Source organism: Pungitius pungitius, chromosome 14, assembly GCF_949316345.1.
Source record: "Pungitius pungitius chromosome 14, fPunPun2.1, whole genome shotgun sequence".
NCBI classification, from domain to species: domain Eukaryota; kingdom Metazoa; phylum Chordata; class Actinopteri; order Perciformes; family Gasterosteidae; genus Pungitius; species Pungitius pungitius.
Window position 1 is genome coordinate 8909679 of NC_084913.1, and position 15930 is coordinate 8925608.

The following is a 15930-nucleotide window of genomic DNA, read 5'->3' on the forward strand; positions in this document are numbered from 1 at the left end:
TGTTTTCTTGCATCATTGACGGATACCATGAAACAAATTAACTGAAAAAATCCCTGTTTCATCATTTTTATCATTAAGATCATAAGGTTTGTAAAACAATATTGATTACCACAACTCGACGGTATTCCTCGTGTGTCTATGTTAACCAAGCTCTCTATATTCATAACTTCAGCAACGATAGATGTTGTTTACAGAATAATCTTAATTTTCAGGAGCACTATAAATAAAAAGAGCTGTACTGGTAATTCCAGAGGCTTCCACGAGGTGGCCTCCAAGCCACTGACTTGAATTTGTCAAGATAAGCTTCTGCAGGTGCGCTATAATCAAATATGACCAATCAGAACCTGTTCAATGTTCAGGTCCCTTTCAAAACTTCCCACTTAACTCTATTTAACTCACTCACGCATCCTTTCAAGGATGTTATATTTTGTTTTACAGACTATTCATTTCTGAAGTGCTCTGGTTGGTGCCCATACAAGCTCTGTGGATTATAACACTAATTTGAAGGATCTCAGTGTGATGTTGTCTGAATTTGTGAATCATCCTTTATAAACGCACAAAGTCTATACCTGCCCATTTAAACCACCCACAAATATACAAATAAAATACACTGTCATTCGTTTTAACATTAAGGCCTGTCTGCATTTAATAATCCTTGTATTCCTTCACAATCCTTTGACAGCTTTAACTCAACATTTGACATTTTTCATATATTTAACTGTTTTCTATTATTGTCATAATGTGTTTATACCTCTAGTATAGTTTAAACCTTTGTTTGTCATGTGACGCCTCCACTAGGGTTCTCATTGTTTTTCAGGGCTAATGGTTGGTTAAATGCCATTTGACTAAATCGCACCTCGGAACTCACAGTGCAAGGCCGGAAAAAATAAACAGAAAAATTCATTAGGCCCACACAGGATAGCTGTTTGTATGGGTTTAATTAGAAAACTCAGTGAAATACAAGCAAAATAGGGACACCAAACTAGTAGCACTGACATTTTTACATGCAACAGTAGCATGAAATGCACATATCATGTTCCGCCTTTCAACTCTCAATCATTTTTGGGTGCTGGAGTTTTTTTCCTCGGCACTTGTTGACTGCTGCGGATTGGACAGGTGGCATAGCATGGGAAAGAGCTGGCCATTTACCAACCAATAAAAATAACTGCGGTCTCCATGATGTCACCGGTGAATAAATCACAGCTTCTGACTGCAGAGAGCAAAAAAAAATAAGAGAAAGAAAACAAGGTGGCATTCTTTTATCATTTATAACAGTTTCATATTCCTCAATTAAACAGACTACAAATTGCACTTTTTTTGTGGTCTTTTCGCCTGCACTCCAAATCGATATAAGTTTTCAGCATATCTTTATCTGCAGGTGCTCCAACCTATTTTGCCACATCTAATCTATACAGCCAAGAAGACATAAGAGAGCAGACAAGGGGAGACCACGTCCCCCACACCAAATCCCAATAATACCGCCGTCTTCAGTTGCCTGAAAGGGTGTTCAGTCCAAAGCCGGAGTCTGATCTCACTCCCATACCTGGCATTCTAAAGCCACAACACCATGCTGCCGATGTGGAACCTGATCAGTCGTAAATCTTTTCTGTTTGACCATGTGACATGCCACATTTTTGATTTTGCCCTCTGGTCTCCCGACACTTCTCTTTCCTTCCACCCACAGCCGCCCACCACCGAGCCCCCTCTAGAACGCTGGAATGTCAGGTAGGACGGTGGCAATCCCACATGCCCCGATGGGTGTTTCTGTGTTCATCTCTCGTGTGTCTTTACATGTTCATTTGGCTTAATGTGAGAATATGTGATTGTGTGCATAACTCCTGTGACCCAGTGGCAGCATGGCACTCTTGGTAATAAGATGTTAGGAATGTGGCACTTGTCAGCCTCTCCAAGGATGCCGTTAATTCACATTCTGTCCGTTTCAAAGGGTTAGGCCTTAATAAACGGCCAACATTCAGTATATTTACCTGCGAAAAAGCTCTCTGTGTGAGTGTGTTGTGTAGATTCAAGTGTTCATACTGCTTCCTTACATTAATTACATTTGGGGTTCTGTCAATGTGCTGCAACTCAAGTTTTTTCACATTTTCATAGTCACCTTGCGTCTTCCGCAGCTAGAAGCAGAACCAAAAAAGCCTTTTTATTCATTACAAAGCTTTTTTAAAGCATTCAGATTTGTGATGGTGTCAAAATGAACGCGTTAAATATGTGATTAATGGGGCCGAGTTTAATGCGATAACATTTTTAACGCAGTTAACGCAACTTTGTCCACTTCCGGTGTGCCGCCATTTTTAATTTAATCTTAGTCTTTTAGACAAATATGCATGTTAGTTTTAGTCACATTTAGTAATTTTAATCCTTCTTAGTTTTAGTCAACGAAAACAAATTGTCTAAAAATTTTCGTCTAGTTTTAGTCACATTTAATAGCCATATTAAACTGCCTTTCTTCCCCTTTCAGGCCCAGGGACCCCCTGTGTTGTGTCTACAAGTGCATAATAGTCTAGCTTATAGTACTTAAGTTGTCCATTAGATATCCTTCCTAGGACAGGTCTATAGCTGGGGGGACAAACTTTTTTGACTCGTGGGCCACAATGGGTTCTAAAATTTGACCGAGGGGCCAGGAACAAATGGATGAAGCGTTTGTGTGAGCAAATATAAATGGCATGAAAAATCATTACATGGAAGGATTTGGCTTTTAACAAGTAGCAAAGCATTTATTTGCAAGGATATTTAACAAATTTGCAAGTGTGTAGCTATCCACCGACTTTATGAGAACAAGGGACCTAAATGCAACAACGCTTTGTTGTCTTTGTTTACTCGCAAGGCTTTTGATACGACCAACGGAAACGTCATGGTCCTTTATTGTTTCCACTGTGAAGAGACCTCTTAACGTCCTACAATCGGTGCAATACATTATTTTTTGGGCTGGATCATGAACCAGCCATTCTCACCTGGAACCCCACTTTTTATTGAACAGTCTTTTCTTTCTCTTTCTCTCCTCTTTATTTTTGGGTTTCATGACTCCGGGTTGTCCTCCACCTGCTCTGTGCCGCCACATCCTTCACCTGCCCTGTGCAGTTCTATCAAAAGCCTGTCACGTGTGCTCGCGCGTTCATTGTTGCTTAGTAACGAACGCACGGCGGCCGAGCCGGTTTAACACCGTCTTATCGAGATGTGGCGTGTGAAATGGCGCGTGTCTCGAAACGCTGGCTCCCGTCGCCAGAAAACGGAGCAGCCAGGTCCGCATGAACATCTCTGCTGGCCCCGAGCTGTTAAACGGGTCTTCATCTCCACGCACATCGGTCTCTGGAGTTCCGCGCCTCTAGCCTGCTAACAGTTAGCTAAACTGAGACAGCTGAGCTAAACCAAGGAAGCGCACACTCACCGAAGCGTAAAATAGTCGTCGCGGTCCGTGTCGGTGCACAAGAACCACCGGGGACCCCACAGTGACCGAGTGGATGACGTCATCATGACACATTCATAACCGCCGTACGGCGTACGTTGCCCATGTCTCTTAGGTGCACGCGAATTTAAACCACCAACATTCTCGTCTCGTTAACGAATGTTAGCATAAATTTAGTCATAGTTTTTATTTTTTTAATAAAGTTTTCGTCTTAGTCATGGAAAGAATGTCGTTTTCGTCAACGAAATTAACACTGGCCGGAAGTAGACAAAGTTGACCCCGCCACTAGCTGCAGTCAATTAGATGGGAGAGAGCGAGAACATAGTTGAAGATGGAGAGCTTTTTACATTTAAAGTAAAACAAACAGAGGCGGGACATACTGCAAAGAACTGTGCAGAGGAATTTCTCCACGTGTCCAACAGAAGGGGGATGAATGGCAAACTGAACACTTTTCACATTGCTAGGCTAAGCTCGCTGCTAGGCTACTTCCATCTCAACATCTACCCTACAGAGGACCACCAGTGTCTCCCAAAAGACAGTGGTTTGGAAAACGTGTGGCTAAATGTGGGGAGATTGTTAGCACTTCAAACACAGCCGTCAAATGATGAAGAGTTGAGAGCAAATTTAGACTTTAGACGAAAAACAAACTTTTAATCGCATTTAATCAATTAGTACATTTTTTTTGATAGTTTTTAACCCTTCCCTACACAATGTTCATTAGAAGCTGAAATCAAGATTAATTTGCTTGAGATAACATACTACTATAAAATATTTATAACAACTAAATATGTTTTCGGTGAGGTTTTTTCTCTACATATTTAAACAATTTTTTAGAAAAAAATGTCTGCATTAATTGAACTTCAATTTAATGTAAATGTAATAAAACAATAAATTGATACATCATAATATTTGCGGCACCCAAGATCTCAATTATTCTATTATTAAAAAAACATTGGTGCCATTATTTTCTGTGATTCGTGTGGTTTTCAAACAATGCTACTGACTACTGTGGAAAGTAGTAAAAAGTGTAAAAACTTTTCTCAGAAAAAAACTCCATCATTAATGATGAAAACAAATATGACCCTTATAATGATTTAATGATATTGAATTGACTTTAAGGCTGCGAGCTTTGGTATCTTCGTGGTCGGTGAAGACACAATGAGGCAGTTGTTCTGGGAGGAAAATAGCTGCACATTCTATCACAGAAGATTTATCACCAACATTTTTGTAGATGGATGAATGAGCCAGACCTGTCCATACGTGGCCATTTGTGTGTGTGTGCGCATGTGTGTGTGTCCGAGTGTGCGTATTTCAAAGTGTGTTTCCAATGACACTTGATGATTGTGAACAGCTGAGATGAGTTTGTGTGGAACTGGACAACTGGGCAGCTGTACATCTCCGTCTTGGACACATACACACAGAAAAACTAGGGTATATAAAACAACAGTGGATTTCTGAGGTCCGACCCCCTTGGGACCAGGCCAGACTGGGACCTTAATAAAGGTCTTGTTTTTTCAGGAGGTAGCTTATGCGGTTTCAGGTTCTCAACAGGCCCCATTTTTACAGACATCTGCCATAATCTTTCTGATTGCCTAAATTGCACTTACATGAATGATTGTATTATGTTGTACACTTTGCCAATTTCATTTTAAAGGTCTGTGTGTCATGGCGACATAATGGACCAACTGAAATGTCTGTGCCAAGTGCATTATTTGGTACGACAACACGAATGGCCCAATCCAGAGCTTGGGTTTAGTTTGTCTGTTCTGGGCTACTGTAGAAACATGGAATCCGTCTCCATCAACAGGACAAGTTTCATATGTAGACATAAACAGCTAATAAAAACACAACAATTCTTGTTTTCAGGTAGCCAAAGAAAATATACAAATTCCATTTCTACAAACGAACCTCCCTAAACGCTTCACTCTGTACCTCCCGTATGTAAAGGGTTCATACAAGCACAAGGGTTTTCTTTAATTTACTCATGACATTCATAGCATGGAGTATAAACTATTAATGGTGTTGTGGCAATGTGAATAGTTGTCTAAATAAAACAAGGTTGCCATTACTACCTCAACAGGCCCTGCAACATCTCAGCCAATGAGAGACTTTGCTTGGTCAGTCCTCTTTTAAGAGAGGAGGGGCTGGATGTGCTGCAGGGTCACAAGGAGTGATGTAACCTGTGTTTATTTTCAGCATATACACGTAAATGTAGACACACTGACACCTTCATGCACACTCGCAGACACATGCACGCGCACACAACAGCAACTCTAGACGCTTGCACATACTGTTCTTTGAATGCAAAGATTTTAGCGTGCACAAATGTACTGAGTGACTTTGGGATGTCTGCCATGTTCCTGCAAGCTGGTCGTCTCTCTTCCCAGTTTGGTCACTCGATGACAACTGTTCTATATGCACATGGATTACCAGTAGTGTGCACACACATACCAAGGACACACACATGTTCATTTGAGTAGAGGTGGCTGTTCCAGGGGGAAAACAGGGCAATTAAATAGTGAAAGGTCTGTGCATCACTATGGACAAGAAGTTGGAAGGAGAGAGAGAGAGACAGAAAGAGAGACAGAAACACAGAGAGAAATGTAGTCATAGCCATTAATAATAAGTTGCCTGCCTTTCCCTCTGTCAGCTGCAGCTGTTGATCACGCTGGTGCAACACCGAGCTCCTTGGCATTGCATCACTCTCTTTCTCTCTAACTCCAGTACTGTCCAGCATTACCCTGCATGAAAATCAATCAAGTGGGTAGTGCTGCACATCATAATACAAAGCTAATGGACTGAAATATTGATCTCATAATAATAAATTAGATCAGTTTTAGGAGATATGCAAATTACAATCTATTCATTATATATTCATTATTCATTTGATTTGATAAGTTAACAGTATCATATTGAGGTCTAATTCAACCCCGTAATAGAAACAGTGATGCGAGAAAAGGTCAAAGTGAAAACGTGAGTGTTACACGTCTTCTTTATCCACTGCTATTTAAGAGCATGTTCAATTCATTAACATGCCAGTGACCTGCCACTAGTTATTCATACTATGTGTGATGTATGCATAGCGAGATGTTGCTCATGTTCTCCATCTAGAGAACGCAGCAGGGGGACGATGTAACTTCCCGAGGAGCTCGCCCACTCGCATACATCAGAGACATTCCACCTCATCTGACACTCGCACATGGAATTCTGCAAATTTTCCACACTATTCTACGAGGCATTCTGAAGTGCTCGTCAAAAAGACTGGCATGCCTAAACATTGGGCACCTGTAAACCCTTAAAACAGGAGAAAGGGACTTCACTTTCTGGAGAAATGCATCCAACTTGTTGCTAATGTCTTCAAGATGTATTTTTATTCATTTTGTACCATAAATTCATGATAAATGGTGTGTTCCTGGTTGCTATTGTCATTGGGTATGTTTGTGTGTGTGTGTTAAAATATTGTTTTGTTTGCACTGCTGATAGGTGATAATTTGTCATAGATTCGTGCACAGTCCCTTTCTCCTCTATGGCCAGTGTGGTCACTTATGTGTCATTCTGGGAACACACTAAATACTTCCGATGACTTGAAGGTTCACTTGGCAACCGGTGGCTGTTTTAAGACCACAGATACACTTTCAGCTTGGGCTGACTGCGAGGTTTTAAAGTATCCAGTACATGGAAAGAAATAAAACGTCCCTTAATCACATGTGTCATGTGGTCATTGTCGTGTGGCTGGATAGAAAGCTCTATGACTTCATCCAACTCTATTTGTGTAACTGGATGATATTTTATTTAACCTTTATTTTACACCAGCCATTATTAGTTTCAGGTCGTTTCCAAATTGAAAGCATAATTGCACGTTTGAAGGGAAACGTCTCATTCACTGACTTTGCTATGATTTACACCTACACATTTGACAGCTACATCGTGCTTTCAACGTTTACAACTTTCGGCCAATTAATTCTTGGTATGAAAAGGAAGCTTTCACTTCACTCGCGTGGAACCAATGATCTGCTGGTAGAGGGAGTGCTGGTGTTGGGGGGGCTGGTAAAGGTGGGAGGGGTTGACATAGAGATGTACAGGACAGGACACCCTCATGCTTAACTCCATAAACCTCACCGCATTTTGCTGCCGCAGCTGTTGTGGCGCACACGGGGAGCAGAGAGGTATGCTTTTTTTGGGGTGATTCTGTTGGTTCCGGTGACGGCTTTTTTTTTAACGCTGATCAGCGATCACCCAACGCGTTTCTCTTCAGGAAGACAAAAAAACCTAAGGAAGAACCGGAATGTTATCACCCACTCTGTCGTCGGTTTCCACAGAGCAGTGAAGACGCTGCTCGTTTACCATGAGCTGCTTGGATGTTATGTACCCAGCCTATGGACATTACGCAGCGTACGCCCCGTCTGTTCCTGCTTTAATCAACAGCGTACAGGTAGGAAGTGAGCAAACATTTATATTCTCACCTAAAGAAATTCATGTTTTATCTTCAGTGTGAGCTGGGAAGGGGTGTTACTGATTGGAGGCTGTTTGTGGGGAGGAGTGTTTGCGGCTTGTGCGTAAAAGCAAGTAACCCGATGGACCGTCTCGTGTTTTACTTGTTTGTAAATGGTCGTTTGATTAGCAGTGCAGTTTTTGCTGCACAGACAAAATCGTAATATTAAGTAAACGTGCTTGCGCGCACACATGACATAGACAGCCCCGAAACCGTCCTCTGTAACACCTGTCTTAACCCGCTCCCCCTCCCCCTCCCCCTCCCACCCCCACTGGCAGGCTCCCACAGGTCTGAGCAGCACTTCTCTCTGCCGGGATTTTATGGACACTCCCAGGGGTCCTGAGGGGATGCCTGGGGGCCCAGGCACTGGAGGATCAACTTCCTCCTTATCTTCATCCAACTCTTCCTCTTCCTCCTACACGCCTGCAGCTTTAAGGCCAGAGGAGGGCCCCAAGGAGAAGCAGGAGGCCCCTGAGGCAGAGTACCTGACTTCTCGCTGTGTCCTCTTCAGCTACTACCATGGAGATATCAGCAGCGTGGTGGACGAGCACTTCTCCAGGGCCCTCAGCTCCTACATGGACGGGGAGGGCAAACGGCGGGCACCAGACCAACAGGGCACAGGTATACCACCTTGTAAAGATATCAGTCAAATAAAGGGCACAAACCACCTAAATGTAGTAATAATAGACACGTTAGCTTTCATATTCATAATTACAGAATAGTACCAAACCAAACAACAGTTTGTTTGGCTTCTTCATGGAAAACACAAACTCCAGTAAATCCGGTGCCTGTGTTAATACTAAGAAAACACCATCACCATTAAGCAATTGTCTTTTTATGAAAATAATTTGGACGCAACATAAATGTTATTGCACCAGTTAAACTGAACAGTGGGGTAAACTGATTTTTCCCTCCACCTTTTCATGTATTTATTTAAGAATCAGTTCCACAGTTGTCTATGTGGTGTCTTCCACTTGTTGTTAAGGCCACACAGGGTTAGTGGACAGTTCTGCACAGGGCCAAACAGGTGATGTGATCAGGTGACAGGACTGAAAAGCTGCTTGTTTTGGACTGTTGTCGCTGCAGAGGTCAGGTTGTGAGGTTCAGAGGTCATGAAGGTCAGGAGCTGTTGAGTGTCCAAAGGGGCTGCTTCTGCTCTACTTAGGGTAAAGATTAAAGAAAAACAGAGAAAGCATACACACACTAAAGTTAAATAGTCTAGATAGCAATTCAAATATCAATTGAGGCAGCTTTTGGATACCAGGCTAAGAGTTAAGGCATTACATGGTTTTATTTTGATGAGATTCTTGGGAGTTATGAAGTCTTTCTTTTTAAATAGCGACATTAAATTTGTTATGTTGGGTTTTATGCACTAATGTGAATTGCACCAAAATGCAAAGTACCATCCAGTAATATCCATACAAGCCTCTTCACTCTGATGGTCTTTTCCTTAGTTCAGTTGGACGTCTTCGTTTCGGCAGTAACAGACGCTTCCTGCCTCACAACAGATGCTATGTTTATACATGGCCGTAAGCGCACAGCCTCGTCGCCGTATCCCCTTCAAACGTCTCTGCGGCTGCCATTCTGACTGTCGCTCTTGCCCCACAATGGTTGCTCAGTCAGTTGGCTGCCTGCTGGTTAGATTTATATATGCTGTGGTCTGTCCGTTGGGGCAGAGGGAAACATTACCTCCCAGAGTGCCGCATGGTGTCTTTTTCAGAGGAATATATATATAAGTATACGGCTAAAATATATAATGGCTCGCTGACATTCTGTCAAGGGCGAGGAGAAGGGGGAGTAGAGAAAACAACAGGTGGGGGTGCAGGAGACCGAAGAGAGGGGCAGCGGGTGCTAGCACAGGGCCAGTTTTGCGTGTCTAAGTGTGTGTGTGTGTGTGTGTTTATATGTGAGTGTGTTGCGAGACTTTTAGAAGGCTGACATGAGAGTGAGAGATGTCACCGCACCGAGTGATTTAGAGCGGGTCAGAGCGTCTACCGTATATAGAATCCTAGGACGTCTCTCTTTCTACGTTGCTCTCTGTGTGTCTGTCACCCCCCCCCCACACACACACACACACCCCGTGTCTTCTAGAGCGTGGTTGTGTTTATTTCTGTCTTGATTGGACTGCTAGGTCTGTGTGACAGTATGATCCAATGGGGAAGATATCTGGGCCAGAGGGTGTAGTCATGTGAGTGACATCATTGTTTTAGCACAGGTTGCTCCTGTTGATTAATCAAGATTCACGACTCTGCGGTAACCCCCCCCCCCCTCCTATTTTTCTCTCTGCCTCCCTCTCTCGTTAGATACCCCTTCATCTAGCAGTCGACGGAGCTTCCCCCCATCCTTCTGGGACAGTAACTACTCCTCGCCACAGAGCCGCTCCCACTGCGAGACGAGTGCGCCCTCCTATTCCATGGACCCATACGCATCCGCATTGCACCCCGCCCTGCCGCACCCACACGCTCACCCTCACCCTCACGCCCACCCTCACCCTCACCCAACAGAGGGCTGGGGATATCCCCAAGCGCCAGCCTACGGCCACCCACGTCCTCTGCACGAACTGTATTCACCGTCAGCTTTGGAGCCCCATTACGGGCCCCTGCTGATGCCCACAGTGAGGCCGCCTCATCCCCTCACCTTGCCGAGCCACTATGACATGAGCAAGCTGGAGCCCACCGCCTCCTGGCCCGGCCTGCTTCCACCAGGAGACGTCAGCCAGACGCTGACGCTCAACATGGACGCAGGTAACCACTCAACCGGGTCAGGCTTTTACAAATACTGTCCAGACGATGTGTTCCTCTATTTGAATCAAAATCCGACCAGGTAAGAAAGTCAGAAAGTGCAAAGAAAGCCACTCGGACATCATGAAGACGCCAAACTCTTGCACCACATATGTCTTCAACCCTCGTGGTACCTGTGTAGGTGAAAGCATTTCTGATGTTGAATACATTAGGTACCGTCATACACACTTTCATATGTGCTAAAATGAGCACACATACACACACACACACACACACACACACACACACACACACACACACACACACACACACACACACACACACACACACACACACACACACACACACACACACACACACACACAAACAATACATTATAATCATCACAGAGCATTCTTTCCCCCCTCTTAAAATGGATGTTAAGCAAAAGTAGGCTCCATGACAACCTGTGTTTCGCTGTTCCCCCTTTGTCCTCCCCATTGTTCACTTTGTCTTTTTTCTTCTTCTCAGGCCTCCAGCAGCACAAGAAAGGCAAGGAGCTGTACTGGTTCTAACGAGCCCTTCAGTCACATTGACCAGCCATTACCAGATCCAATTAGTCCCTGGACCTGCTCCGCTATTGAATCAGCGTGTCCCTTTATCCCCCCCACACACTCCATCCCCATCCATCCACCCCCTTCTCCCGGCTCTTGGCCTCCCCTGCCAGCACACAGCCTTGCTCCAGGTCGACGTGTGTGCACCATGGAGATAAAGCAGGGGGAGAGAAAGAGAGAGAGAGAGAGACTGACAGAGTGTCACTGCTTGCACTCTCTCTTTCCTATCCCTCTCCCTCTCCCTCTCTCTCTCTCTCCCTCTCTCTCTCTCTCTCGCCACGCTGCCGGTGCAGCACAGACCTTGGCAAGGTGGTAGCCACAGTGACCTGTTTGGACTGAGAGAGACAGGATCACAACAGACCTCAGCAGAGGACAGGGGGGATGAGTACGGGCGAGCAGGGATTCCCTCCAACCTCCCTGGCTATCTCTGCCTCGTGCTCTTTGTTGGTACAGCGGTTGTCATCATCCACTTATCTGCATTTCACAAATGCAGCGATAAACAGGAGCAGCAATTATGGTGGTTCATGCTTTGTGACGGTCATCAGGATGCCTTTTTGGTTGTTATTTAATGTTTCTCTCGGAAATAAAGTGTTTCTATTTATTGGTGTTTATGTGCATTTCTAAAATGTTTGGTTAGGCCAGTGATCTCAAATGATTGTGATTTGTTTTTCTGAAAGGGAGAGGCGATAGAGATGAACACAATGTTTTTTTTTGGTGAACATTATCATCTGAAAAAAAGTGTTCATTTCAACAAGTATCTGTTTGCTGTGAACAGACTCAAATCTTGTGATCTTTCAATTTAATAATGTTTTATTTCCGAACTTTATATCCGTTTCATTCTTAGATGTTTTGAATTTGGGCTTTCTAAATACTTCTGCGTTGGTCTCGTGTCCAAGAAGATTTTGATGTCAATAAATATTTTTATGGTAAAATGGCACTCCTCATAAATGTTTACTTTCCACTGCATTGTGATGATTTAACTAATTTAGGTATTTTAGTTTAGCTGGAAAAAAACAAACTTGTACTTTGAAAGTATACATTTGAATATTTCCTCTTAGAGAAATGTGTAATTATTGGGTAGCCAACTCTTGGTAAAGTCAATGAGGTTTGATGTTTGATGAAGGCTTTTGGATCAGTTATTGATTTCCTCCACTAATATATAGTGTGTGGATATTTGGGTTGTGTGAATCCTAGAGACATCAGCACAGCCAGATGTGGTCAAGGTTGCGCTGTGTAACTTGCCTTATTTATAAAGCCTTCCATTAGAATTCCTGCTTGCATTCACAGTTTGTCACCTATAAAGTGGGAACGAGTGGGGAACGCCAGCAATGTGCAACTAGAGATGAAGCCTGCCATTTCAGCTATGCACCAAATGTTGCTGTGTTATTGATCCGATAATCAGATTATGTGCTGAGGTATGCCAGTCTGGGCCACTGTCACAATTTAACGGCTGTTATCTTTGACCCCCGCTAGAGAGCAGCCAACTATGTGATTGACTCTAAGCTGAGGATGCATGTAGAGTAATGAAATTAGAAGAGTTTCCTGGAGGGGTAGCGTTCATCTCCGTTTCCCATGCCAAGCATTTTACAGCATTTTCACACTAGTATTGTCACTGGGCCTCAGAGTTTCTTTTTCACACTGGATTCTCCAGGATCTCCTCCATGGTTAGTATGCACCCACAGCTATTGTCAAATTATATTACTTGTCGGTAAACAGCATTACAAATATCCATCATACTTTTAAGAGTCTGCATAAGAAAAACACTGCGTATTTCTCCATTAGGGATACTGGCGGTTAAAGTGTTAGTATAGTAAGTATTATTGACAATACAATTTGTGGAAGCTGTATTTACTTACTGAAACGGAACAATGAGTAATCCTAAAGGAATGCTGCCCTCCTCTGGTTTTGATATAAAACTACAAGTCAGTCAGAAAGCGAGTGAGGATTTTCAACCAAACAGGTCATCTTACTTGTGACTGACCGTCGATGCGTCTGTGTGAGGAAGACTGATCGACAGAGATTGGGAGCAGAAGTTCGAAAGCACTGAAATTAAGAAAGAAGGGTCTGGCAGCTGCCAAACGGAAAGGTGGTGATGCATTTATATTTACCTTTATTTAAGGCTCATTATTTTACACCCCAAAATGCACTCCTATAGAACGTACTTGTCTACTTATAAGACACTGACGCTATTTGGATGGTGGAATGCTCAAAAACCACATTTGGCTCCAGGAAACTGTTCCATTGTTTATGGTAATTTCATGAAGAAAACAACAGACCTATTAATTAGGAAAAGAATAATCTGATTAAATGGTTAAATAATGTTTGTTTCAGGCCTAACTTGGATATTATAGAATCGTTTTTAGAAATTAGATGTATGGCTGTGGTTTTTTCAAGTTGTTTACTTTGCTGTTTGCGACCGGTGTTTTTTTGACTATTGTACACGTCTGTGGCAACACAATTCTTCAGCTGTGAACAGATTCGATCTTGAAAATGTTTGTGTAACATTTACAGTCACGTGGGCAGTGTGTTGCATTATATGTTGTGCAGAAGCAGTTTTTTTGGAAAAACCCTTCCTGTTCCTGACTGGACTGTGATAAAGGGAAGTGAGTTTTAAGTATTTAGTATTTTCCCGACAGCTGATTGAATGAGTTGTGGTGTCCGTCGCTGTATCGGTTTTTACAGTAATACCAGTGGAGGCTAGTGGATTTTTTTTTTTGGTAGGACCAGCCAATCAGTTTTAGTATGATTCAATGCTTAAGAATGTCAAACACACAATATTACTTTGCAGTTAAATATTTAACATAATAAGCACATGTTATTCAAATAATTCAGTTAATCAATGAATATATATTTATATATACACACACACACATTTATATACATATAAAAAAACAATATTCAGAATATTATGACTACCATCGTAACTATTATAAATATCCAATCTAAATATAATATATTATATTAAAGAATAAATAGATTTCAATATAAATATATTCAATATTAAATCTATAAGAACATGTATAAGTATCTTTCGAGATGCACCTATAAACCTAAGTTAGTTTGTTGGGGAAAGACCTGATCAGTGTTTTGAGGAATAACCAACTCAAAGCCCCACAAAACTACACACAATTATTCATTTTGGATAAAATGTGCGTTTTCACCCGTGTCCTCACCGCAGACCTGTGTGCGTCGCAGCTGTGTAGCGATGTTACCACGGTGACGTCATGTGCAGGGCGTTAGCATGTAGCTAACTAGCTAGCTAAACATTCCAGGTATAGAAGTCTCTACAAAACTGCTTCTTGGACCCGACGCTTAGGGACATTTACAAATATTACCGGGTATATAATCCACGTTCTAAAAATACAAAACATAAATATTGACTATTGCAAAATGCAATTTTAAAATAATAAACAAATAAACAAAAATGAATAATAAAACTTGGTCACGTCCCATTTCCCTCTATGGACCAGCCGCCACTGAGTCATGTGACTGGTAATCAATGAGAGTCACATGATGCATTAGTTTCAGTGTTACATCCACTGGAATGAATGCACCAGAAAGACCTGATTTGTTCTCTTCAACAGACACATGCTGCATCATTGCATCACTCCTCCATCGTCTACATTTCCAAACGTAATCAGGTTTCAGAATGTATGAGCTACACACACAACCGGCCATCTTCTAGGTGTGTACTCTATGAAAACTGTATAAAAACATACACATGCTTTACTCCATACTTTTTCTCAAGGCCGATCACACGAGCACTCAGAAACCTTGAGCTATGAACTTTGCGTTTTGCTGACTTGTGAACCTTTATTGACTGCTGCTTTATAGTATGTGAGAATAAAAGTTGCTGCACTGCTCTTTTCTGTAGGCCAGCATTTCCAAGTTATTTTAAATTTGTGCTCTGGAATACTAAACATTATCAATCAAGGGCCATAGTCATAAGGGCCATATTTGTGAGTGATAAGTTTTCTTTACTTTTGATACTATGAACATAATTTGCTAATTATTATTTGGTATTCTTATTCAAAAGGTACTTTTACATTGTGGTCTTATGTTAATTATTTGAGTTTGTTTTGGAAGGTTGTAAGATTCATCAACCACCTGCTATAATAAATAAAAAAGCAACAGGCCTGTCTCTGCTCCTATTAGTTTCATGTCAGTAATTCTTTTTATAGCTTTTATAAAAGAACCTCAATAATTTACACAAAACAGGACATCTTGTATATCTGAGAAACTGCAGACGAAGTAGAAACAAGAGGCTGCAAGAGTTTAATGTTCAGTCTGTTAACTTTGAGCTTAGCTTTGAGTTTTCCAGCCTCTTTATAGTCTGAAATATTGTCATGACCTGAAAGTCTTGTGACAGACATGCAGCCAAGCAAAGAGACAACAGGCAAGCAAAAGGGAGGTGTGCAAAGACAGAGAACTACCATGGAAACATGAACATGAATACATTGTCTATACAACATTTTATTACTTTCAACCCACACATTTGCTTCCACCATGTGATGGAAGTGAAACCAATTCATCAACTAATTTCCCAGCTTCTGTTTTTGTTTGATTATTCCTCACCTGGTCTCTTTTTTGTGATTGACTGGAGAACAATACTCATGCTCCTGACAATAACGGAAATGTTAAATTTGCTGAGCAATTCAATTCTTATGTTGAAAACAGGATGTGGAG

General features: G+C 42.1%; 1 protein-coding gene across 2 annotated transcripts; it reads left to right on the forward strand.

Annotated features, from left to right (window-relative positions):
• The first annotated feature begins 7396 nt into the window (after nt 1–7396).
• On the forward strand, nt 7397–12608 carry vgll2b (vestigial-like family member 2b). 2 transcript variants are annotated; one of them, XM_037485654.2, is made up of 5 exons: nt 7397–7584; nt 7738–7850; nt 8189–8531; nt 10214–10654; nt 11162–12608. In XM_037485654.2, exons 2-5 carry the CDS (start codon nt 7764–7766, stop codon nt 11203–11205), a joined length of 915 nt encoding a protein of 304 aa, XP_037341551.1. In that variant the 5' UTR covers nt 7397–7584; nt 7738–7763; the 3' UTR covers nt 11206–12608. The 2 variants fall into 2 exon arrangements, with proteins under 2 accessions (XP_037341551.1, XP_062413467.1); XM_062557483.1 differs by having other exon boundaries at nt 7401–7850; nt 11162–12607.
• Nucleotides 12609–15930: the final 3322 nt, after the last annotated feature.

Excerpts from the sequence above, each read along its gene's own strand:
- vgll2b (XM_037485654.2), top strand. The coding sequence starts at position 7,764 with ATGAGCTGCTTGGATGTTATGTACCCAGCCTATGGACATTACGCAGCG. Across the intron at positions 7,851-8,188 it reads CTTTAATCAACAGCGTACAG|GCTCCCACAGGTCTGAGCAG; the intron begins GTAGGAAGTGAG and ends CCCCACTGGCAG. Across the intron at positions 8,532-10,213 it reads ACCAGACCAACAGGGCACAG|ATACCCCTTCATCTAGCAGT; the intron begins GTATACCACCTT and ends CTCTCTCGTTAG.